The sequence below is a fragment of the Hippichthys cyanospilos genome, chromosome 7 (genome assembly GCF_059441005.1).
Source record: "Hippichthys cyanospilos isolate Australia breed blue-spotted pipefish chromosome 7, RoL_Hcya_1.0, whole genome shotgun sequence".
Lineage (NCBI taxonomy): Eukaryota > Metazoa > Chordata > Actinopteri > Syngnathiformes > Syngnathidae > Hippichthys > Hippichthys cyanospilos.
The window spans coordinates 13,455,744-13,483,037 of NC_142375.1; the positions used below are offsets into that span (position 1 = coordinate 13,455,744).

Consider the following 27,294-nt stretch of genomic DNA (forward strand, 5'->3'; position numbering starts at 1 on the left):
GTTGCTTCTTTGCCTGTTCTTGTTCTGCAAAGTAAATCTTGGTTGTACTTTGAGTTTTATGGCAACGTCCTCCTGCTGGTTCCGCCCCGATCACTGTCAGTTACATGCACTTTTGTCATCTCTCTATTTTACTTTGAATCCCAATTTCGTTACTGAGTTGTACTTTTGCCTTCTTGAGTTGCTACTTCACGCGTTGCGTGGACTTTTTGTTAATAAACCTTTTTATATCTTTAAAGCTGCCTTCAGTGTGTTCTGGGGTTCCCATCCTGTTTGTTCCGGTCACATTTGTGACAATTTAAAGCAATAATACCAACTCTTTGGTGTTGATACAATACCAGTATTGACTTTAGTACTGATTCTATTGACACTTGGACCACTTCACACAGCCCTACTGTATACATGGTAGTTTTGAGACCCCGATTGAAACCACAGACAAAGAGATCATCTCTTGGCATGAATAGACATCACGTTCACTTCTTATTTTCAACCTTCAATCAAACACATTTTATTCATATCACAACGATAATAAGGTTGTCAAATTCCTCTTTTGTGTGGTGCTGTACTGCATCTGAGTTTTGTGTATTTCTGGTCAGTTGTATGGATTTATAGACACACAAATGTTTGTGTAACTTGAAGGCAGCACAAAGAAATGTATATACATAATCAATTTGGGCTCTCTTAGTGCGGGGTGAAGTAACGGCTGCCAGTGGCTTTAATTCAGAGAGCCTGAGTAAGTGCCAGATTTACAATTACCGTATTTTCCGCACTATAAGGCGCACCTGAAAGCCTTACTTTTATTTTTAAAAACAGCTGATGGTGCACCTTATAATCAGGTGCGCTTTATATATAGATCAATATTGAGATTGGGATTCGTAGATGGGGAATGAACTGATAAAGTAAGCTTTACCTGTTTCTTTTGTGTGTTTACAGTTGAACAAGTTTGATCATATTGACTGAGTTATTATGCTATTGAAAGTTTAGAGTTATTATTTGAGTTATTACTGTTATTACTTTGAGGATTACTATATTGTGATTGAAAAAGTTTTAAAATATGTCATTGAGGCTGTTCTTTATAATCCGGTGCACCTTATAAGTGGAAAAAGTTTTAAAATATGTCATTAAATGAGGGTGTGCCTTATAATGCGGTGTGCCTTATAGTGCGGAAATTACGGTACATATTGTACTCAAAATACCTAATCCCTCGTAGATAGAATATGGTGCAGAACATGAACCAATGATCCATTCAAAGGATGTGACTTAATTGGTTTTGTTTATATGCCCAAACATTCAGGTTACAAAAAGAATAACCCAGGGGTTTTATTCAGGTGTTTGAAAAGCAGAATATTGCTTGTGTATCATAGTCAACGTCAAGATGATGGATTTTGAAAACAAAATAAAAAAACAAAAAAAAGCCTAAACTGTTTTAGGAACTGGCATATCATATAATGTATCTTTAAATATCATAAGCAGTTGGTATTGAGGTATTATTTCACTGGTCTTAAAATAGTTATTTTTGTCTGTACACCTTCCAAGTATGCATCACCAGTCACTTCTGGCTGTGGGTTTTGTTTTCTGTTCAACACAATAAAAATATCTGGACCCTCCCTCACATTCACCAGTCCCTTTGTCAGAATGAACCAATTAACATCTTGTCATTCGTTCCATCTGTGGAAGTTGCAGCTCCTCCGCCTCCGTTCGCATGTCAGCCAGGCTCTTTGTCAAGACAATTGCTCCCTTCTCCACAAGAAAGAGAGAAAGGAAAACAATCACATTTGACGACAAAATTACAACTTTCTGAGTAAACACTTTGACCTGACTCTATTTTAAAATCTGCTTTTATTTTCTGGCTTTATGCTGTGACATGCAAAACAACAACACTTATTTTTGAACGATCCATAGTTAAGAATCGCGCGCATTTTTATTCTGTGCTCTTTGTTTTCCATCCGTCTCCATCAATCATGTATTAAACTCTAAGCTCAACAAGTTTAACATTGTGATGAAACAAATTGCTAACTTTAGTGTTTATTTATTATATATTATAAATTGTTTACATAAAAAGAGCATCATCATATCACCCAAACAAAAGAACACACTTCTCTAAAAAAACAAGATTTGTAGTCAAGAGCAGCTCTTAATTTTAACTTCATACAACACAAGTTCAAAATTTAAATCAGAACAGTGTCAGGTACGTTTTAAAGATGTGGTCTGACATGACATGGATTGATTTTATTTTTTCAGAACCAAACGCTTACATAGCTGAACACAAGGAAAATCATGCAAATCTTTCCAGAAAACGGTAATGCATTTGAACGATCTAGAAGAAGGAATGTGGATCTGCAAATAGTTTGGATATTTTTTCCTTGTTTAGCTAAGGAGAGCTACATAGAATTCCTGCTGTTTGAATGGCAAACTACTGGCTGTCACCAGCCTTTTACAAAATCTTTCATAAACACAAATCTTTTCCTCTGACGTTCCGAGAATTGGTGCTGGCCTGTCTCCCGCTGCCGGTGTTCCTTTACAGTTGCTTCCTTGTCGTGACATCAGGTGATGAAACTGCAGATTTTCTTGCAGGGTTAGATGATGTGACAATCGTTTTTGTGCGGAAATTGGATGCACTGTATGCCCCTTGTAGAGATCGGCATGAGGAGAGTTTGCTGACAAATGACACAGATTCAGGGCTTCATTTATGCAAAGTTTGAATGTATGATGCGGCCACCCACGAGGTCGAGGTTACTTTTATTCAATTGCCCAGCACTACAGTGATAATGCAGCATCATGGTTCTCTTGTGATAAACTATGGAATCATCCACATTTAGTATTAGTCCAGTCAGCGAGATACTAAAGCTAAAGCACCATAGCCTCCACTTCATCAAATGTTTTCGCAATTTCTCTTCATCTGTCTCATTCTCTTGCACCTCTCAATTCATCCTTGATGGCTCAGAGGAGAACGGGAAGTCATCTTAAGGTTGTAAAATTGCTCTTCGTGTGTCTGAGAGCAGATTGAGAGACGCCCACTGGACCTGCGGTATCAGAACAAATCAGGCTGAGATATGGGCGATATGGGATGGTGTATGAGCGCATGTGTGTGTGTGTGTGTTTGTGTGCAAGCATGTGTGTTTGTGCGCTGTCTTTTTAAAATGTACTATATCTGTGTGAGCTATGGCTCTGAGGATAATTGGTTTGGTGAAATAGTGCTGAGTGTCTGGAGCTCTGGTGGCCTTCCATCTCTCTTGCACCCTCTTACTCTACCCAAACGTACCAATAGCCTCTCAGATCTGTGTGTGTGTGGGCTTGTATGTGCGTGGGTGCATGTGTGTGTGTGTGTGCATCTAAGGGAGAGAGACTACAGTGTTTTACTGATAAATCAATATCAGTGCTTTTAAATTTTTCTTCCGCATATAGAACTGTGCAACATTGCATAATAGTGATCTCTGAATATTGCAATGATTTGTTGGATACAATTGCAGAATTTGATTTTCATCTAATGAAATGCATGTATCTCTAATGTTTGTGTATTCTACACTACGTATTAATATATGTGAAATTTCTTTTATATTCATACCGACACTTCAGGAAGACTGTCCACATGGTTTAACAGTGTGTATCAATGAGAATTTGAGACCATTTATCCAGAAGCATGTTTATGTCAATGATGACTGAAAACTTCTGGCTCTCAATCTCTTAAAAATTAAGGTCGAGGTCAGGAGTCTGTCAAGGCTTGTCAAGCTTTCCCAAACCAAGCTTTCACAACCATGAAAGTGTTTACATGCAGTCAATAACCCTTTTAAAATCCCAACACACCGTGTAAATTTGCGCAGTAGCCAAAATAAACTCAGATTTTGTGTTTCTAAAAACCTGAATACGACACCAAAGTTACCCCTTATTTTCTACCCGAGATATGTGGTCATAAAAACGCATTGGAGCTAATTCTTTTTATGCGGTCATAAAAAGGCATTGCAGCTCCCTCCTTTCATTGGGTCATTGGTGTGTTCGGCGCATGCTATATATGCAAGGTATCTGGGTTTTTTCCTTACAGAATTAGTTTAATATGTGCCTATATGCCGTTTAAATCTTGGCGAAACGAGTGGGAAAACAAACCTTTTACAACAGGGAGAAGTAAAAGTCACCTGCATTACGTTCAATTCAATACATTCATTTCGTCGTGGAGTAAACAAACAGGGAGAAACTTAGATGCAGCATTGAGCCTAACTTTTGGATCGAGTAGGAATCTGATAATAATGAAAAAAAAAAGCAAAATAAGGATGTAAAAAAAGCCTGTCACAAAATAGTTCAGAAATTAGAATTTTGATATTAATCCGTATTTGACTGCATGTCAACATTTTTGGATCTTGTGTTGTGCCATAATCCACAGTCATTATGGAACAAGTTCCCATAAGGTTTGGAATATTGAATTGTTGAAAATGTCTCGTGTACGTACAATATCCAGGGTCTGAAAGACAAGCATTAGAAATTTGGTGTGAATGACCATGATTGGTCCTAACATAGTCCTGTTCACAACCCCATAAAACACCCTTCGTCTGACTAAATTCAGAAATTGAGAACCACGCCTTCTCATCCAACATCAGTGTGAGTTTTAGCAGAAAAGTCAACAATTCACATAAACACGCTTCGAAACCTAGTGGGAATTTGTCCCAAATGAGTTGAATCTGTTGTGGCTGCAAAGGGATGACCAACATCCAAAAGGCCAAAGGATTAAAAATGTGTATCATATGTGAACCAAGGCTGGTGAGCAATACTTGGGGTGATACCTTGAATGTTTTTATCTGAAGAATATCCGTCCAGGGCAGTGCGGTGTCTTTGGGTTAGCATGTTTTCCTCGCTGTCTGGGTTTGAATCCTGGGTCAGGCCCTTAGTGAGGTATTTTCCTTGTGCTTGTGTTGTTTTTTTCCGCATCCCTTTCTCCCTCTCACATTGAAAATCATGCACTTGAGAAATTCCATCTTCAAGGTACCACTGATAGAAAGCGAGGCCTTGAAGTCACCCGCATGACAAGCGTGTCGTCTTCCGCACGGTGGAAGTAATCTGTGCGGCTCATCTGTAGTCCTCGCTCAAACAAAAAAGATGGGCTGACCCATTTTTGACTCGGGAGACCCTCTCTCACCACAAGACATATTGACTTGTCATCACATGAAAACCGCATTAAACTAACAGCATTTAAAAGCTACTCATTTATTCGCCTCATTGCCACCACCTTTCTGGAAGTAATGTGCCTAACACGCCATCCGTTTCACTTGATCTGATGTTGTTTAAATAAGGTCTGAGCACGCCTGGCAAACCGTGTAGAAGTCCGCGTGCTTGATGAAATTCTCATCTGCCGTATAACGCGACACTTCACAATATCCGTGACCTGTTCCGAGGTACACGTCACACATTTTAAAATTTGCTGCATGCCGGCTTGACATCGGAGCTGTGTTTCATCTGTTCATCTGTCTGCTTTTTATGCCTTTTGATGAATTATTTCTGTGCTGACGAATATCTGCCTGACATGTTTGTTGCCACCTTGGCGGGCAATTTGTCACTGGAATGTATGAGGTTCCTGCAGTAAATGTAAAACGACTCAGCATTTTGTGAAACACGTGCATCTTGGAGGAAAATTAGATGAAAAGATTACCCCGCTCTAATTAATGCACATTAAATATACAAATAGGGTAAGTCTAGCATGACTTTGTCTAATGAGGCCACCATCGCTCCCTAAATAATATAGTAGAGCCCTCAAATGTAATATTGAAGAAAAACAGAATTGGTTTAGATGATTAAATACCCTGTCCTTGTTTGACCTTGCTGTTGATTGCTAGTACTGCCATTTCGCTCTCTACTGTATATTGGATATCCTTCATTTTACATTATTCATTGGTTTTCAGAATTTTAGCAAATTTTGATGCATGACTTTGACGATTCTGAAATAATACCAGAGGTAGGCAGTCTGTCAGCATTGACAAACTCTCCGTCAGTCCATCTCCGACGGATAGAGATGGACTTCTGACACGCAAAGCTCCGACGCATGTGCCGTAGCTCAGAAAGCAGTTGTGTCGAATCGCTGCGCCGAAGCGTGGTTTGGTCATGTGACATAGGGACACTGGACGCACTTCCGTGACAAGAATGTGGTTCGAATCGAGGGCGCAGTAAATCGACAGGCTCCTTCTGATTGGTTCTTGGTCGAAAACTGCAACACAGAAGTTTTTAAATTTCCTTTTTAGAGGTGTTATTCAGTAAATTCAAGATCAGCAACACATTTTTTTTTAACTTGTAGTGTATGTGACTGACAAAATTTTGATAAAAATGACGAATCTTAATGGAACCATCAACTGGACCAACTGAATCGCAATGTCATGAAGCATGATAATTCCTCCCTGTGGACATTTCTGTCAATTACTGTCTTGCCCCTGTACTTTGAAGGGGTCAGCACTAACAAAAAATTGTCAAAGTTCTTACACTCGTTCAACTTCTCCACAAGCTTTCAGGAGAGACACGTGAAATGTGATCACTCGGACCTGTGCTGCCTTTCTGTAATGGTTTCATTAACCAAAATGCAACTGAAAAATGAATGAATTCCTTGGAAATAAAATGTTCAGGTTTTATGAAATCGCAATCTTAACAAGTAATTTTGAGCAAGTCTGTTTTGTGTGAACAATTTGGGTACCCGGTGGACAACATGAGGGTCACAAATGAATTCTTGGATGAATTTGGTATGAAACAACCTTCTGCATAGGTCCATGTCTGTTTCATCACTGTATAGTCTCTAATTGTGATTCTGTGTCAATTCACAGAAATCAGTGTGGACCTAACAAATAAAAATATGTCTTGAATGAATACAATCATAAGAGTGAGTCAAAGTGCTCAGTATCATGAAAACAAATATGATGTAATTCCATTTGTGCATTGCTTTTTTTAAACAATGTATTTGATTGTCAAAACAACTGTATCCCATGGATTGATGAATTTTTGTGTACATAGGTGCTACCTCGTCAGACGTGTGGCTTGTTCACTCACACCATCTACTATAAGGAATATCCCGGTGGCCCCAAAGAACTGGATAAAAGCATACAAGGAGGAGAGTTGTTCCTAACTGTACTACTCAACCCTGTGAGTCCAACTGACACTAACACATATATTGTATTTATCAGACACACGATCACATTTAAAATAACAAAACCTTTCAACACTCAAGAAATATGAAAATGTTTTATCAGATGAAACATCAACTTAAAACCAGTTGAATTGTACTTCTGTCATAGCGTGTGGGGTCTGTATCTTTTTTTTCTAGCAGTAAGATACATTGAGGAGGGTGGCAGGAACCCAGTCACATAAAAAAAACTACAAATGAGGTGGCTGCTACAGGGCAAATGTCACTTCCTCCTTCCCCGGTTGATTCAAACATCTATATGCGATTACTGCTGCCATGGTGGAGGGTTGCCAAAGGTGAGGTTACCCAGATAAAAGCACAGTTAGGATCAACGCTGGCTCATCTTTCTCTCGCAGGTGTGAGCTCAAAGACTAGGAGGGATTGGTTCAGCTCTTGGTAGGTTTTGACATGCAAATAAAAATGATAATACTACGTTAGCCAGTGGAAATTTGCGTGCATCAATGACCAACCATCAGTTTAATAGTTCGCAGCTCCACAACAGCACAACCAGCCACTTAACTTAAGATGATAGATATATGTTCAGAAACAATTTAAATTCCTTAACGTATTGCTATTCTTCTTTCACTCAGTCACTGGAAAGAGAATTATAATTCAGTTGCAACCGGTAGACCAGGTTTCCATGATGCTATGTGCTGGTCCTCATGAGAAATATAGTCAATTTATTTGCAAAACACCACCGTTTTTTTTCTATATGGTTCCACCAAAATCAATTGCTCTAAAAATGATTACATATTAGCAAAAACACAATCCTAATATGGCTAAATCTCGAGATTAATTGAAATAAAGTTTGAATTATTGACTGAACAGGTACTGCAACCTACATTTAGAAATTTCCAAAATCTATTCATGGTAAATGCTCTTTATCCGGAGCGCCTGAAAAATTTGATATAAACACACGAGGATCGGCCACCTTTTTATTGTCGCATTACAAAAAAAAAAAAAAAAAAACTGTCAGTGTTCTGCCCTCCCGCACGCGTAACATTTATTTTATGTTTCATTTGTTTGCTTTGTGTGTATGTTTTGTCTTCTTGTTGTCACCCATGGCTTCTTGCTGCGAAGATGTGTTCATCTTTCCCATTTAAATTAGGTCTCACCACAGGGTGGGCTGCTCTTTCACTCGCATGTACGCACACAAACACAGAAGAAATCATACTGACATACTGCTGTGTATGTCAGTTCAATTTAGTTCAACTTTGACTTGCATGATCATTGTATGATCACATTTAATTCTTATCTGGTGTATTTGTGTGCCAGCATAAGCACACATGCAAACACGAGTGCACGAACAAGCAATCAAGGCCAACTTAGAAAAGAATATGTATAATACACTAGCGGGGAAGTTTTTCTTCACACAAGGTAGCTGTTAGCACAAAAAAGAGCACTTGACAGTTCTTTAACCTCTGCCAAGGCTAAGAAATAATAGCAGAAAATACCTTTTACAAGTGGCATTGTTCTTGAAGGTTGCCAAGCCAACTTTTGAGTTTTTAAATTAATGTGTAGTTGATAACAATTCACTCCAGTGCTGTAGTTGCCAATGATGGTACACTCAGGATACTTAGCGGTAGCCCTCGTCAAAATGTCAGTTGATTCAACGCTATGAGAATTAAAATTACTCGAATAATAGTATTCACAGGCATATAGATTGACAAAAAAAAAAGTCATTTCTGGATCACGGATAAAATTAAATTATTTCTACTTTGCCCCACAAACATACCGCCTTACAAAAATGTGTTTTTCTGGAGTAATGTTTGATTTATGGTATAACATCAAAATATTCCTTGCACTGGCAACTAGGTAACAGAAATCAAAGGCAATAGAACCCTTAAAATTAAACACACAGAATAAGCTCAGCAAAAAATGATTGAAAACTTACCTACCCTCTTATTAGTGCTCCTTATTAACATTCTACATTACAGGGGTGTCAAAATCATTTTTATTAAGGGCCAATAGTAGTTATAGTTTCTGTCAGAGGGCTAGTGTCTCTGAGAAGTCAAATACATTTTAAGTACATGTGTAACACATTTACATAGTTTTGAAATTAGAGGCTAGAAAAATATGCTCAAAAGAGAGATTGGGAACAAAAAAATGCTTTTTTTCCCCCTAAAATGTTAAAAGTTGAAGACAACTTGTGCATTTGGGAATTTAGCCAGAAACATGTCAAATCAGCATTTCACGGGACTCCCAGGCCTTAAGTTTGACACAAAAAGCCTCAGAAAGAACAATGTACAGTATAACATGCAAGCAATATTCTCGAAAGATTATTTTTAACATATTTCCAGCAAATCATTATATGTGTTCATGTTTTTATTGGAAAACATAAACATTACAACGCAGTAAGGAAAATAGTCCGTGAAACTTTGGATTTAGACTGTTTTGACAGCATTAATCTCAAATAAATGCTTCATATCCACACTCACAGTTCAAACCCAGTTACGGTATGATCAGGAACAATCTTTGACCGTTATAAAATAGTTTCAGTTAAGCAATATTCTTGGAATGCAGTTGACATGTGTCATTGGGAAATTGTTCTTATGCATTTCCTTTTTTTCTTATAATTGGTTATAATTGGTGGACACATGGTTTTAAGATAAAATTTTTGAACATTTGAACATTTTGAACATTTATGATGGGAGTATTCATCTCCAAACCATAAGACCCACCTACCTCATTATTTGAAAACTATGGCCGCAATAATTCCTGATGTTTTTTCTGCAATTTTCCACCCTGCAGTATGAATATTTATTGTACGTCATGTAGTGTATTGTGACCTAAATAAAAATGAGCTCACATTTAATAACCAGTTTAGGCCCAAATAAAGTAATATCAAATTGTTTCTAAGGCTACGTTCACACTGAAGCCTGAAATGACAACATTTTGATTTTTTTTTTTTTTTTGCACCTATGAAACCTGTTTATGATCTTTTAATAGCAGTGTGAATGACACAGATTAGATTTTTTCTGTAATGTCATTGGCACTTTTTGAATAGTTTGCAGACCTGAAGAAGTGTAGCTTCTGAGAAGACTGTCAACAAGATGCTTGAGTGTGTCTGGGAATCATTCTCTGTTCTTGTTAAACTTGATGTCTTTTTGGTTTAAAGTTGAATTGAATTTCCTCTCTGTGAACCAAACCTTGTGCGATAGGGTGCGGTCATCATCACGGATAGAAACAATGTTTTTGTTTTTTTTCTCATCTTTTTCTGTAGTTTGTATGTGCCTGTTTTTTAATCACCGCCACTAGTGATCTCACCACTTTTTTCACCCTTCTCTTCAACACTCAGACAGAGCCAATCACAAACACACGTAGGCTAATTACTGTTTTCCCCTGTGTTCCTCTTGTCAGTTGTTCTCCAATATAGGATGAAGCCCATAATGTAGCTCCTAACAAAGGGATCTTTTTAAACACAAACCAATTTAAACCTTAAGTGACAGTCTTTTGCCACATCGCACACACACACACACACACACACACACACACGCACACCTTACGCATACACACACACGGCATGCAGCCACTGATGATTCACTTTCCTGTCTCCCTGCTAGGTTTCCATTTGCAGAGACAAAAGCTTTCATTAGAGTGTGTGCTTTGCAATCAATAGCGTTCTGAAGCGCGTAGCTTTCATCCCTCCAGGCTTCCCTTTTGTGTGACGATCCACGCGTTGGTTACATTGTCACTTCCCATTCAATGATTTTTAATCACATTTGGCCCATGGTGGCAGTTCAGTGACAACCACCAGCATATTAGATGCACAAGTGCATGCGTCCCTGCATGTTTGGACACTTTTTCATCATTCTGGGGCCACATCACCAATCAGAGAGCCCCCCCACACCTAGCACCGATTGATTGTCTGACCTGGGCTCTGCAAACAGTCAATAAGGGCAAAGCAGTCCCTGGATAAATGGCCAGAGACGTGGTGAAAAAGCCAAGGGAGCGTGTGGGATGGCGGAGGAGGAGAAGGTGGCAGACGAAGTGAGTTTTAATTTTCAGGTCACGGCATGTTTTGTTACTAGAGAATTCAGAAGCTTGCAGAACAGGAGTGCGTACGCACACACATACACGCATGCACAGGCCAATGCACGTGTAAATGTTTCAGCATGAGTCTGACTGTATGTTTATCATGTGCGACTTGCTGACATCAGCAAAGACGTAGACATTTATCAGGGCTGACATTTACCGATTAGCTCTGCCTCTCTGCTTATTAGCCAAACCCTAAAAAGTCAGCACAATCCCCTCCCCCGCCTCGCCCGCTTGCTGTTTTACCAAGGCTCTCCCGTCCTGGTAGCTTGTCTCTTTTCGTCTTCCCCCCCCCAAATTCTAAATCCCCAATCAGAGCATCCAGACTATGCTCACTCACTACTTTTTTTTTTTTTTTGTCTCATTTCCACTCTCCCTTCACTTTCTTCAGTATCCTCTTGCTCACCTCTAATAGCTTTGGCAGCTACATACAACCCCACACGCAGAGATGCACACAAAGCAGTGACAGGACAAACAGGGAGAAATTACAAAGTGGGAGCAAAGCAGTAAAAGATAGCGGAATGGAAAGCCACAGTAGCTGTTGACTGGAGCAGACAGAATAAATTGAATTGGAATCATTTGCTGTATTGACATTCAGCTTTCGATTATCCACTGTGGAGACGGAGATAGCTAAATGGCCTGAGAGAGAAAAAGAGAGAGAGGCAAGGGCAGGAGGAAAGGAGAATGAAACAATGAGGGGGAGAGGGTTTCTTTTTAGTAGCAATAACAATTCAATCAAGGAGAAATGTATGTGGAACTAAGTGGTTTGTAATGGGGAATGGGCTGATTATCATCCAGTGGTGGATGAATGGATGTATTGCACAATAAGGACAAATAGTGATTATACCCACCGGATGAAGTAAATGTGAATTCGGTCTTTACTTTTTTGCGCCTGTTCTCAATTGTGAAGCACCTAAGTTAATTTCAAAACGTATGGTCAGGTCAAAGGTGTTGCCTATAAAGTTCTATTGCACCAGACTTAACCAAACATAGCCTTGCGGATTTTGTTTTGAGGACTTGGTTTTTGATTTAGACATGACTAATGGAATGAATAATGAGTTTTGAGGAGAGATGGACAGATGAATGACAGACAGCTGGATAGATGGAAAAAAATAATTGCTTGCACAAATTTATGGAACAAATTATGAATGACGAAATAGATAAATGAGTGGATGCCCTGAATGATAGGTGGAAATATATCACTGGTGTCGGGCCAAATCCTCATGTCTCATTTTAGTGAGTTTCATGTACCGTATTTAAAAAATAATATTTGAAATTCAGTCAAATTTCATAATGCAATGCCATATTTTGGGTTTTTGGAGATACAAAAATATGGCCTGGTGCCAGGAATTGATTGGATGGATGGATGGATGGATGGATGGATGGATGGATGGATGCACATTTGTCTAATGTCAAACGTCCCCTTTTGAGCGCTGTTTTCCGAAAAATAACAGAAACTTGGGTCAAGTTAACGCAAATATTCAGTCGGTCCTTTTTTGACCCAACTTCTTTAAGAAAACAGATTATTCGCGTAAAACAAATTTTGCCCAGAGAGAGGCTCTGTGCATATCTCAGGCTCTTTTCATATCTCAGCCAGGTTTCTGATGTGGATGATGCTTTATGATCTGAAATGACTTTCAGTTCACAATTTAATTGAAGGATGGGTGGCTGAATGGGAGGAGAGATGAAAACACTGAACCAAAAACAAATAAGTCATTTCTCTCAATCATACACTCATGTTAGGAAAGGTTACAGCATGTCATAACTAAATTACATGACTGGCCTAATCCTACAAGATTGTATGCATGCGTGCATGTGTGTGTGTCTTGACGGATTTTGAATAACATCACTCCATGTAGCAGTGACAAGCTTCATCAGAGCATCTAGGTCAGTGTGAAACGGGTGTGGGGAGGAAAACATAAACTGACGTTTTGGGGCAGACGAAGGCTCTCCAGCAAGACGTTAAAAGATGAGCGAGGAGGGCGGAATTGAAACTGTTTGCGTGGGAGCGTCAGGAGAAAGAGACACGAGACAAAGATTAAAAGAGGGAGGCTGCACGCTTGGCTTTATTTCTCTGAGGTTGTCAAACCTCACTGCACAAATGACTTCAACGCAATCCCAAGGTTAAATTATGAGCTTTTTATTCTTTATTAAAGGCACAAACGGATCTCTGAGAAAACCAACAGGCAAGCAATGAGTCACGACGGTTGATTTTGAGGAGAGTGAAAAAAAAAAAGGTTTACATGGTTCAGTTAATTGAATTCTCAGCCACAGCGTGTTATTCCACAGTAAGAATTTGGGTCCCTCGCTGTGTCAAGTGGCTTTATAAATTCAGAGCCACCAAGGTTACATTGGCTTTCTACTCCTTCATGCTCCTTGTATGTTCACACCTTCCATTTTTCTCCAGTACTCCAATTCAAAATGCAATCAGCCTCTCGTTCTCCCTTTGCTTAATTTGGCAGCCAATGCTCAAACTCTATATTTAATGTTTCCATTTTGGTATCCATTCAACTTCTCTTTTTTCGTTTTGCACATATAAACAATACACACACAGCCTTCCCAGACAAAGCATCACAAGCTATTTGAGTGCTCCGAAAAGAACACAAATACATTTTTGACCAGAGGATCCTTTAAAAACATCTTATTTACATCACTGTGTATGTATTTTATAATGTCCACATTATGCCCCTCCTCCACCTTCCCATCTGCTTCACGCCATAGGCAATATTCCTTTTACATCCCAAATGTGAATAGATGTCTCCAGTGGGAGAGACTGTCTCATTCAATTTTGCATATCTCCAAGAATCCACATCCATGAAAGAGGAGGTTTCCACACTGTGATTCATAGGAAACAGATTTAGTAGCTGAGCGCTCAGTGAGCTTCACTGTCCTTCCGCTATGTTACCTCAACCACCCACTCGATTGTGAAGAAAAAGGATGGGCGATTTAGCTGTTAGAGGCCAATGCTACGCATACAAACTTAATTGTGGCGCATACGCAGTGGCCCTGTGTGCACACAAACTGTCAAAAGGACACAAACAACACATACACACACTCACGCACACACACCGTGTCACATCAGTATTGTGAGCCTTGGTATTCACGACAGCTTTCTAGGTTGGCCGGATGCTGATCCGTCAAACCCCAACGCTGTCGCTTTCTATCCGCAGCAACCTTCGTGCTTTAAAAAGGAGCCCCGACGGTCCTGTGTGCGTACGTGCTTGTATGCGGCTGTGTGTGTGCGTGTGCAAGTGTTCCCATCCACAGTCCTAAATATTCTGACACACAATCCCTCATGCACACACCCAACAAATAATTCATGTCTTAATGGCTAATGTTACCATTCCTTCCAGACATTCCCCAAGTCCTCCAATCACAAAAGAAGCATGCATGTGTGTGTATAGGGGTGTGCGCGCATGTGTGAGTGCGTATGTGTGTGCGTGTCTCTTGTCTCTTTGATCATCCTGTAAGAGCACCAATGCGGACTAGCACACCATCACCCCCCTCTAATCCCCCCAGGTGGCCCCCTCCCAAGCTCAGTATACGTGTGAAGCCAAGTCTCTGCCATCAACACCCAGTGGCCGTATTGCCTCGACTCAATCTGTCACAAAGACTAAACATATCCATTTCCAAGTGTCTGCTTTTTCTTCGCAAAGCCGCATTCAGTGTTACATAACTAAATGAGCATTTTTTTCACTTTGCAAAGTGATAACCAACATTGATTCCCACTGGACAGGTTCTCTGACTTCCAGATAATCTATTTGCTGCAGTCACAGCATTGGATTTCCTGCGCTGCCGTAATCCCACACAGACATGAGAACTTGGGAAATTCAATTTGGACTTTAGAACAGTTTTGAACAGCACAATACTGCATCCCATTTCGGGACTAATACGTACCATCACTTTTACCAGTCTGATGTATTAAATTTTGTTTTATATTTTACTCTCCCTCCGCAGATCAGTATATTCATGACACACCTGTCCAACTACGGCAACGATCGTCTCGGTCTGTACACATTCGTCCACTTGGCCTCTTTTCTTCGCTCGTGGACCAACCTGAGGCTCCACACACTACCCCCTCCTCAGCTTGCGCACAAGTACTTCCAGTTGTTCCCTGAACAGAGGGACCCACAATGGCAGGTGTGTTTGTCTTGTTGTCTTTAACATGCATCTTTCTTCATTGCTTTTTTTTTTTTTAAACCCCGCCACAGTTTGGCTTTGCCACAGCTGTTTCTACTCTACTCTAAGGTAAATAAGTTTGCTATAGCCAAACTGTTGCAAGGTTTCTACTTTGTGGACCTGAATTTTACACATCCATAGAGGACATATTATGGAAAACGCACATTTAAATTGCTTGTGTACATATACGTGTTATAATTGGCAGGGGTGCACATAACTTTTTTTGGAGGCTTATTCACATGAGTACCAAGACATAGTAGTTGGTACGCAGCTTTTCTTTCATCAAAAGCAGTCTTCCTCAATGTCCTTGTGTTGCCCCACATTAGCAGCACGCCGACTGTGTACACCCAGACAGCTTGTGTCCTCGAAACGTTTCATAACGCCATAAGTTATGGTTTGCGCAGTTAGTTCGGGACCCATTTATACAATAGATTAATGATTCTTAACCTGGTCAGCTCGGTGGAAGGGTGGTCAGCACATCCGCCTCACAGTTTTGAGTCCTGAGTTCAATTTCAGCTTGCTCCAGCTTGTACGTTGTCCCTTAGCCCGTGCGGGTTCTTTCCAGGCACTTCGGCTTCGTCCCACACTCCAAAAACATGCATGGCTGCTGTATTGGACACTCTAAATTGCCCTGAGGATTGATTGTGTCCATCAACTGTTGTTCATCCCTGTGTGCCCTGCAATTGGCTGGCAACCATTTCAGGGTGTTCCGCACCTACTGCCTCAAGACAGTTGGGATAGGCACCAGGATGCCTGCAACCCTAGTGAGGATAAGTGGCTATAGAAAATAATTGACGGACAAACAGGCCGACGGGTGGGTGGATGGATGGATGGATGGATGGATGGATGGATGGATGGATGGATGGATGGATGGGTTCTTGAGCCCAGTTCCATCAAACCCTAAGAGTTCAATGAGTTAGTCTTCAGGTGTTCGGCGGAACCTCCACTGATTTGTTATGTGTTCATGGACTGTGTTGGTTTTGGTCTTGGAAGAAACATCATGTCAGAATTAGAAGATCAGTTTTCTTTTACTGGGAGATGCAGACTACTACGACATGACATGAAAGCACTCTATAAATGAAGATGCATTTTGTTGTAATGAAGATATTTTTAAACTAAAATCTTGACTTAAAATAAGTAAGTGAATAAGTCAAACAGCATACTTGTACACTACATTGCTAGTGCACATTCAGTATGTAACTAATACTATACATGGGCAGTTATATAATGTTCGGATGTGGAAATAATTAATGTTAGCTGAGAACATGAGCAACCTAAGGAATGTTGTCATAAGTACCCATAAATAAATCAAATCACCTTTGGTATAAATGAAATCTGGAGCAATTTTGTTCACCTCCTAAGAGCCTGAAACCAGCAGCACTGAGGGGAAATCTCAAACACATTTTGGAGTGGGTTATTAGGACAATTCAAAATAACATTAGCCTTCCTTTTTTGTACATATACAAGAGCCCAGTCTTCTGATATCAATTTTATGGTCCAGAAAAATTGCAACAAGACTGCACAAGGCATGAGATGTGCCTTGGGTGGTGCACTTATATAATACATATAATATAACATTTAAGTATATGATCAGGGGTTAGGGTGAAGCAATTAAGAAATGATGTGAAATGACATGTTATTGATTAAAGGATTTGACACTGCTGTTGCAGATGAGCGCATTAAGAGATGTAGCGCCTCATTCATCATTTATTTGTGAGGCCTCTTTTAATAATGCATGTATGTTTATGTTACTTTTGCATTGTATTTCTAAATATAAACACTCATCGTTTGTCTATTCTCCTGCAGAACCCATGTGATGACAAACGACATAAAGATATCTGGTCTAAGGAGAAAACCTGTGACAGATTACCCAAATTCTTGGTGGCAGGACCACAGAAAACAGGTAAGCCCCACCAAAAAACATATAGCACTGGTCAAGTTCTTGTTTGGCTGTATTTCCCCCTGGGACTTTATTATGAGGACATTTTTGCTTTAATTGCAAGTCATCACCATTATCATGAGTTTAAGCAACATTTAAAACCTGCAAATTCTTGTAGTCTGCTAAGTAAGCTACAGCCTGCAGGTAAAAAGGTTTCTCACTCAAATGAGAAACTTTCTCATGCAAATGACAAAGTCCTTTGTTCTAATAAAAAAGGTTAGAATGAGAAACTTTTTCGTTAGGACAAGAAACTTTCTCAAATCTAATGAGAAACGTGTTTTTTCCCTCCTTTCTGTCTTTAGGGTCTCCATATCATTATTATTATTATTATTGAGTTTTAAATTGACTGTTTTACAGAAAACAACATAGAGGTCATTGCAAAGTACAATAATAATTACTGTTTAAGATGTCAAGTTTTACTTATTTACACATAGTCCTGAAGACTGACACAAAGTGTGTGGGTAGTGTGCTCTTTTATTTCTTTTTCCATCTTAGAGAAGGCTAAAAAGAATGTTATTATTGTGACTGATAAAAGATTTATTTTTAATGTGTTATGCAGTGTTGTTCTGTATCGCTGGAAAACACCTCAACAACAATATCAATCAGTGACTGATGTATGACCTTATTTAATTTTATTCTAAAGATGTTTTTAATGGAGTGCCTGGTGCAATTGCAGAATGAAAAATCTGCATGGGCTTTTGAACACAGGATTGCCTGCTTGTAATGCCATGAATTCCTTACTGCCATAATTAATGCTTATCACAAGGGGTGTGAAGGTCTCAGTAATGGTGCTAATTATCCAGGTGTTGATATTATGACGACAACTCTTTATGGGGACAGGTGCATCCGAGCAGCAGTAATTCAAATAATTTTTTTGAATGGAATCTCTTGTATGTCAGAAAGGTTGGCACTAAATGAGAGGCTGAACAAATATGGGAGGAGATGTGCTGCTGGAAAAAGGGACACACAAGAACATTTTGGAATATTTTATACATGCTTGTGATCTTTAGGGACACATACACTGTGTATTTTCAACGAGTTGACTGGTGGCACTATAGAGAATCAGGTATGGCTAAGAGGATGATATCTGTCATGCATGCAACACACTCCCCTCTGCTCATCTGAATTAATGAGCCCCTTTATGAATTATGCCCTTTCTTGCAGGGACAACGGCACTTTATCTCTTCCTCCTCATGCACCCCTCCATCTCCAGCAACTTCCCCAGTCCAAAGACCTACGAGGAGGTCCAGTTCTTCAACACCAACAACTATCACAAAGGAATTGACTGGTGGGTACACACAATCAGCTGTCTTTTAACGTCCTAGTCACTGATATGTTTTTTTTTTTTTCTGATTGGGGTAGAAGAAGTGAATGGCTTGAAAGGAAGCATTTCATGAAGAAGTCCCATTTCTCCTTGCTGCATTGAATGACACATTAAGCATTTGGTTGTCTTCAAAATGATCCTTCAAAGCTCTTAAATAAAAGCTAGAAGACATACATGGGGCTAAATTGACCAACAAATGGGCCGTTTAGTTGGCAGGGATACAGATGCTGCAAACTTGAAAGTCATCTGTTGGAATTGTGGAGGCAAGTCCATTTCAAGCTGTTTTTTTTTAAGTTTGAAATGACTTTTACAACTTGCATCTGACTTTGAGGACATTAGTAGTAGTACAGAGCCATCTGGTACAATCTGCAAGTTATTGCGTTTGTGCTGTTACAAATGTGTAATGTAGTCCTCATGTCGTGGTAAACATACCACAATTCTGGTGATTTTACTGTGGAACATCTTGCAAATGCTTCAGGGGTTGGTCTGTGAACAAAAAAAAAATGTGCACATTCATGTGAAGGCCGCATGTTCAATCCAGACTGCAAGTTCACAAGAGTAGTGGGTCTCAAAGTAGGGTCCATGGCCTGACTGAAGGGGGGCCATGAAATAATTTGGGTGTTTTGGAACTGATATAGTTTATCTTTTAGCATTGTTCAACTTAGTCTTTGTTTTTGGTGCTGCTTCTGGCAGCTATTTATATTGCATTGATAGTGTGCTGTCAGTTGACCTCGATAGAAGCCATTTTAACATTGAGGAAAGACAGAACATTGGGTTATTACCCAAGTCAACCTGCCTACCAGTCATGTGCACCTGTGCACATAACCCTACATGACAAAGGTAGTAATTACACAAAGTGTGACAAATACTTGACCGTTAAGACAAAGGTAAAAACAATACATAGCCATAGCTAATTCCATGCAACTGATACCACAACAGTGTTTGCCAGAACCAAAGGCATTGTCCCTGATGTGATGTTGCAGAGGCCTGTCAACCAAAACAACCTCACAACCTTGAGAACCTTTAGGAACCCCAGAGAGATCCCATCTATCTGCATTGTCCTGCCACTAAGGAGCTTTGTAACCACCTTGGCAACCACAACCCAGACACAGGAGATACATAAAATGTCATTTCAGTTGAATCAGGGAGGTCCTCAAATCTCCCTTTTGTCACTAAATGTTTATGACATCACAACGTTTGTCATCGATACTAATTGCACATATCCTTACACTAAGGTTTGAGTATGTGTTTGTTTTGTTTTTTTTTTGCCATGGACAATCTGTTACAAGCACAGAATTTGACCGCTCAGGACCTGATCCTGAGCAGTCCTCCCAATCATGCCTTTGAGGTCTTTCTGTCATTATCCACATATGTATTGAAGTCTCTCAGCAGAAAGAGAAAATCTCTTGCAGGAGTAACCTGTAGAACCCACTCCAACAATTCCATAAAAGGAAAGGTGCTCTCACTTAAATTTTGACTAGGGAAAATGTTTTTCTGGTCCCTCATGTAGGACCTGTATGGCCTGGAGGAAAGCCCCTTAAAGCCCCAGATAACTAAGCTCCCGGGACTACAGGGATGCTTCAGAGAGCAGGTCTACCAAACAGAACAAAAAAATAAATAAAAAATGTTTGCATCTCTTGCCATAGGTACATGGAGTTTTTCCCTGTCCCCTCCAACGTTAGCACGGACTTCCTGTTTGAGAAAAGTGCCAACTACTTCCCCTCAGAGGAATCCCCGCGGCGTGTCGCAGCCCTACTGCCCAAGGCCAAGATCATCACCCTGCTCATCAATCCCTCGGATAGAGCCTACAGCTGGTACCAGGTGCGGGAAATCACACATGCAGTATGAATTCAATGGCCACTTCGTCTGGTGAAGTCAAGTAAGCTCAAATACAAGAGCTATAAAATAAAATACATTTTGACAAAAACAAAGACATTCTGTTTTGATTGAGAATCTTAGAGTTTAAATGTAACCATACGCCTATGGCAACAGAAGTAGCATTTTACCTGATCTTCACAAATAAACAACTTTAGTGTGTTACGCGTGACATCTGGATTTTTTTCTTAAAGTAGCTACAGTAGTCATGCAACATACATTGGTAGAAGTATAGAGAAAAGAAGTAAAAGAAGTAAGAAAATACTGTAAGTACAAATTCAACTCCTAGACTTGACCTAATGTAGAAAAGCACGGAATGAAATGTACTTGTCAACTCAAACTCACGTATGTTGTTTTACACCAACATATATTCGGTGAGTGTTTTTGCACTTTCAACGAGTTCTCAATGGTGCGAAGGTTCGGAGAAATCCTCAGAGAAGGACTGTCTGTAACTGACCGTGATCGCCGGATGTACCCCTGCTTCAGTCAGTGCTTAGTCCATGTAGTTTTCTTTCGATGTTTTGCGTCATAATCCACACGCCCAAAATGCAGAAGTGCTCGTCAAAGACGCGCGTTGATATTCATTATCAACGCGTTAATATTTATTTTTGTCACTCCAGCATCAGAGAGCTCACGAGGACCACGCAGCACTTCGCTACACCTTCTATGATGTCATCAGTGCAAAAGCAGGTGCCCCAGCGGAACTACGTTCTCTGCAGAATCGTTGTTTGAACCCGGGGATGTATGCCATACACCTTGAGAGGTGGCTCACGTACTACCCTGCTAACCAGGTGCCTTACACTTCATGTTGAACATGGTCATTTGTGTTACTACATGTCAAAATACACTTCAATCTATGTTCTTGTTTGTTTTTGCATCTAGTTGATGATCATAGATGGCCATCAGCTGAGGGCAGACCCTGCTGCTGTCATGGATGAAGTCCAGAAGTTTCTAGGAGTCACTCCTCATTTGAACTACTCACAGGCCCTCACGTAAGTCACGTAGACCTGACGTCTCATTAAGCACCACTTCCCGTTTTATGTGGACAAAAGATTAAAGCCATAACAACCATGGGACCTGATAATGAAAGAAAATCAAGTTGGTCTTCCTTTGCAGTTACCCATATATGAGTGTGATTTGGGAGGGTGCGTCAGAATTATGCCCAATCATCCAGACACATCTGATCTTGAATGACAAAGCCTAATTAACTAATTAATCCTAAGTAACATCCATATTTCTTGCAATAGTAAGTTGATGCCCTTACCTGAACTACTCCCTCATATTCAAATTTCACACATTCACATATCCACAAGCAACATATTCTTTGTCTCAAGGTGTACAAATACACATGAGATCCAAATACCAATAAATAAAACAGCAATGGAAATATCGTATACCTGTTATAAATTTGATTTTACACAATTTTATATTTTTTAACTAATTATTTTCTCATTTATGCTCACATTATACACAGGTAGTAACAAGTGACGCATGTGTACAAACTTCGCACAGTACTTAAGACATATCTTGGATATGTACTTTAAAGTATGGTACACAAATCTACTTTTCACATTTGAAGAGATTTAATGGTTAGTAAGTTTCCATATTAAATAAGGCATACTGCGTTATAATGCGCAACAGGTTAGATGGTGCATTATTTCACATCAAGGTAACCAAACTAGTACAACAAAAAGTAAAAAAACATGTTTATTCAACTCTCGTTTGACATCCATACATAAGACGCACTGATTAAGGCTTACAACCCTTACATTACATTTGCAGACTCTTTTTGTTGTCATTATTATTGGGATGAATGACTTGAGAGATGGTCTGCAAACATTCAACACAACCATTTCACATCAAAATTAGGGTGTCTATGGCTCAGCCTGTTGGTCTTGACTTTATGTATTTATTTAGGCTTGTGGAAGAGTGGTTAGCACATCTACCTCACAATTCAGAGTCCCCAGTTCAAGTCTAGCTTGCCCTGGCCTTCCTGTAGAAAGTTTACATGTTCCCCCCATGCCCGGGCACTCTGACTTCCTCCCAAGTCCCAAAAGCATGCACGGCAGGCGTATTGGACATAGTAAATTGTCCTTAGGTGTGATTGGGTGTGTGAATGTATGTTCGTCTCTGTGTGTCCTGCAATCTGCTGGCAACCAGTTCAGGGTGTCAGCCGCCTACTGCCAATAGAACGCTGAGATAGGCGCCAGCAACTCTACTGAGGATAGGTGGCTGTAGAAAATGGATGGTTATATTTATTTATTAGCTGACTGAGAAGAAAAAAATCATTTACACGCTGTAAACCAGGACTAAGAATGCTATTTTAGAGACGTCCCATACCTATGCTCGTGCTTGTCCGCAAGAGAGGAAAAATGCTCGGAGTTGGCCCAAATATTAGAATTTGTGTACCCCATTCAAATTTGTCTTTGATATGTTGGCCCTCCATTTCACCCATCTTTTTGATTTGTAATACAGAGAGGTTGTTTGCATTCTTACTAATTAGAACTGGCGTGTGGCCTTTAAGAGAGGGAGAATTGCTAAATGCTTTATTAGCCAAGCAATGCTCATCAGAATGCAGCCTGTCTCTCTACTCCAGACAGGGGCGTCTCAAGTTTTGTTCGTGGGGACAGAGAGCACCTCTGTCAACGACTGCAGACTGACATGCATTTAAAATAATGTGCAAAGAGATGCATCTTGACAGGAGTGTGACAAAGTCAGTGTGTACGTGTATGTGTGCATGCATGGTGGGGAGCACAAAGGCAGTCCCCAAAAAAAGCATGTTGGTTTGTTTTTTTTTGGTCTTGTTCTTTTGACATGGCAGCGGCCTGACAGCTCTTCAACAACAAAGGCTTTTTATTTAATCTTTTCTTCCTCCTGTCTTGTCACATGGAGAAAAGAGCACTTGATGAGAACGCCAAATGATGCATGAAGATAACCAGCTACGTACATATACATCTTTCAGTCACATCCATGGTTGCCAAAAAGCAAAGCCGGACTTATCATGAAAACACGAGCAATTCACTTGGGCTTTCAAACGTCAAATGAACATTGAGTAATAATGTTTCTTTGATTTAAAGCATTCATAATTGCTTCAGTCTTAATTTCAATTATTTAAAAAAACATGCTGAATCAATCGTGATCACTTTTGACAGCCCCCACAATGCAACAGACAATTCCAGCTGCTTCCTGCTCATGTTAAGACTTGATTCAAAGTGTTAACCCAGTGGAGCAGAGAACGTGAGTACACAAACAGTTTAATCAAACTACCAAAGGTTTCAATTTTTTCTGCGGTGTTACTGGTGCAATATGTGTAATGCAGAACAGCAGGCGCCAGACACTCTTGCCAGAAGCATACACACTGCTGTCAGTGTCAGCCAAAGACAACACCATAGAGAAGTTGAGAGTGAGGAGTGACACGTTATCAAGAAGAGTAATACTCATGTCACAATGAATACTCACTAAATATTTAATCAATGGAAAGTTAAACTACATTTATTTATAACTGGGAGATATAGCCCCTAACAAAATAGCTTTTTTTTCAGTCATTCTGGACTTGAAGCACCCGTAATAAACACATTTTAAAATATGATATTAAGCAGCCGGGCGCTGAGATCATCACAGCGGGGGACTTCAACCACTGCAACCTCAGGACAGTTGTTCCTAACATTTTATTATTATTTGCTCAATTATGAAATGCAGTCTGCTCGGGAAGTGAACAGAATAAGAAATTCATGCGTGGTATCGTACTATACATGTGACAATAAAATCTCTTTGAATCTTCGAAAATAATAATTGACAGTAGTTCTTAAAAAAATCATACAATAGCTAGATATAGCGTTTCATATTGTAGCACAATCGGTTAGTACTGGTGTATGGGTACTGTGTTGTTTAAGAAAGGTTGCAAATATGATGCTTTCCTATGGACACTGAATGGAAAAGAGATAATGGTTGGATAGATTGTGATATTGATGTTTTACCTCCTATCAACTAAGTAGAGCAATTACTGTACAGTGCCGCCACAATTCTGAAACATTCTTCATAAAACTGGCACTAAATAATATCGTATATTTATGAATAAGGAGCCAGCTTGTTTACCTAAATGTTTCAGGCTGCATTTATAGCAGACTTACAATCCTTTAGTTTTCTTAAAAATAAGCAATCTTATAATCAGGTGTGCCTTCTGTATCAATGTTGAAGATGAATAAAGTTTGTCTCATTTGCTGTACTGATTTAATGTGTACTAATGCACCCTTTACCCAGAGCAATCTTATGACCCAATGCGCCCCACATATGGCAATTTCTAAAAATAGACTTATTGATTAAGACGAGTCTTATAATCTGGGGTGCCACGAAGTCTGAAAACTTGGACATGCTAGGCATTTTCCCTGCTTTTTTTTTTCTTCACATGGCTCTTGCCACTATATATTTCATTCATCTGTTATAATGGAGCTTCTTAGTTTGTACATATGAGAGTTAGTCTGTTACACTCTTTCAAAGTTAGTCCTCTCAAACACAAATCATTACACACAAACAATCCTTCCTTTTTTCTACCCAGTTTTGACCCTCAAAAGGGTTTTTGGTGCCAGCTCCTTGAGGGAGGAAAGACTAAGTGTTTGGGGAGGAGCAAAGGAAGAAAGTATCCTCCTATGGAAGCAGAGGTAAGCACATTTACTCTGCCAACGTTTTAAAACGTGTATTGAATGACCAGGGGAAAACTGTCATGTGACCGACTGATTTTCGACTGCTAACACTTCTCCCAGCAAACTCTGCATGGGTTGGTGGGTGTGTGGCAACCACGAGCCAAACTAACACGATCATTATGAGGCCTCAGTAATGACACAATACTCTTGGGGGAAGCAGGATGGTGAAATTAGGATAGAGTGAGGATGCGAGAAGGAGAAAATCCAATCTATAAATCTTTGTCCGAGCCAGTGATTCCACAGAGGGTGGCAAAATCACACATTGGCTCTCAAATGAAGATGATTCAATCCATCTTCCACGTGCAGTCGCACATGGCTAATGGGTGCACCTCACTCACCTGTAATTATTTCTCAGAGTACAACTCGAGTTTTTTTTTTTTTACTCATTTTCAACCCTCATATTAGGCGGGTCGACCTATAACTGCTCAAACACACCAATTGTTTTTCCACATGTCTGTATTTGAATCATATTAATTCAAATGTGAAATAAGTAATATCATGTCAGTTACAAGGCTTTCCACCTTCCTCCATAACCGTAACAGTATGTTATTCGATATACAACGAAGAAATCTGTCTGAAAGTACCATAATTTTGTCATTTTAAACGCAGACCACTTGTTACAATTGGACAGCCATGATCTGTGTAACCACTAAACTCTGTGCTAGACTTATTATTGCGTTTTTGTCAAATTCACACAAATTGATGTAAAAAAATGGGGGGTCAACTTAGGACTGGGGTCAACTTATACTCTGAGAAATACGGTAAACTGCAGACCAGTAGCCTCCACCTCCATGCAGAAGTGATAAGAGCTCATCAGTGGTTACTTTTCTTTGTTGTGAGAAAACATTGGGATTGGAATAAAGAAATGGTCATTTACCTTCATGAAAAACTGCACTTTAGTATGCGTTCATTGTTGCTCTTTGATTTTGCAGGATCGTAGCATTGATTGTTTCCCCATCCTTAATTGAGCCAAGGCACCTGTTTGACATTTCAATAATCGTAATGGCATGCCAACAACAACAACAACAACAAAATCTCTATTTACTTATTATTTCTTCTCCTTCTTGTCCTTCTACTCTCATTTACACTTCCATTGCATCATTTTGATTTTAACATTAATCCCTTTACGTTTGCCCATATGCAGGCTCGGGCATATCTCTCCAGGCACTACAGGGAGCACAATGTGGAGCTGTCAAAGCTGTTGCATCGACTTGGACAGCCTCTTCCCTCCTGGCTGAGAGAGGAGCTGCAGAAGGTCAGCGGCGTTCAAGTCTACAGAGCTCAGCTCACATGTCCATATGTTACATATAGGACTTTTCTATTTATATTTTCATTGTATCTCACCTGATACCCATCCAACCATCCATCCATGGCGAGCAACGATGGATTTCGAGCACAGAAAAACGTTTTGCTTGTTCTAAATCTCTCTTTGCACCTTCACGATAGCCCTCCCTCCCTCGCTCAACATCTAGCTCTCAGCTTGCTCGAGTTGGGTACTCTCTGCGCGCTCAGTGTGGCACACACGTTACAAATTTGCCACAAAGCCAGTCTATCAGAGTTTGTAAAACAACATTGACTGACTGCTTGGTCCCTAGTTAGAGTGCTTGTTGTATTCACCCCGAAATCACGTCACACATGGTTGCGCTTGAGGTGGATTTATATCATTCAAGTACAAAAACTAACAAGGTGGTTATATCAAATGAGACAATACAGTAACAGTAATATTAAAAACCATGCCCATGCATTGTTTCCAAAGAAGTGCACCTTCTCCCACCCAAGTCCATGTTGATCGTTTGCTCTTTCCGGTTAACACAACAAGAAATCTAATAGGCGACCAAGCAGTCACTCACAGAAAATTGAAAAATCACAGAAAAATCCTTGAAGCACATTCATCGTTATACCCACTCACAGTGGGGAATCTGAAACACAATTAATGCACAACAAATAAATAACTTATGAATATGAACGCAAGAAAATACAAAGAGTTCACAAAAGATGAGATTCATTCTGCTTTGCCATAGTTTTTATTTTGTTGCCAAAGTGTTATACACGCTAACAGAAAAAAAAATACCAGAATCCGACCCCAAAATTAAGGTTG

At 39.8% G+C, this 27,294-nt stretch overlaps 1 protein-coding gene across 2 annotated transcripts in view; it reads left to right on the forward strand.

Annotated features, from left to right (window-relative positions):
* The window catches only part of ndst3 (N-deacetylase/N-sulfotransferase (heparan glucosaminyl) 3), a 52,026-nt gene that overhangs the window by 23,074 nt on the left and 1,658 nt on the right, over positions 1–27,294 (forward strand). For both annotated transcript variants that reach the window (XM_088420119.1, XM_088420117.1), the window contains exons 6-14: positions 6,976–7,104; positions 15,137–15,319; positions 17,165–17,261; positions 18,462–18,585; positions 20,268–20,442; positions 21,117–21,287; positions 21,379–21,488; positions 25,052–25,154; positions 26,341–26,451. In XM_088420119.1, coding sequence (XP_088276245.1) covers positions 6,976–7,104; positions 15,137–15,319; positions 17,165–17,261; positions 18,462–18,585; positions 20,268–20,442; positions 21,117–21,287; positions 21,379–21,488; positions 25,052–25,154; positions 26,341–26,451 — 1,203 coding nt within the window. The remainder of the gene's footprint in view (positions 1–6,975; positions 7,105–15,136; positions 15,320–17,164; positions 17,262–18,461; positions 18,586–20,267; positions 20,443–21,116; positions 21,288–21,378; positions 21,489–25,051; positions 25,155–26,340; positions 26,452–27,294) is intronic.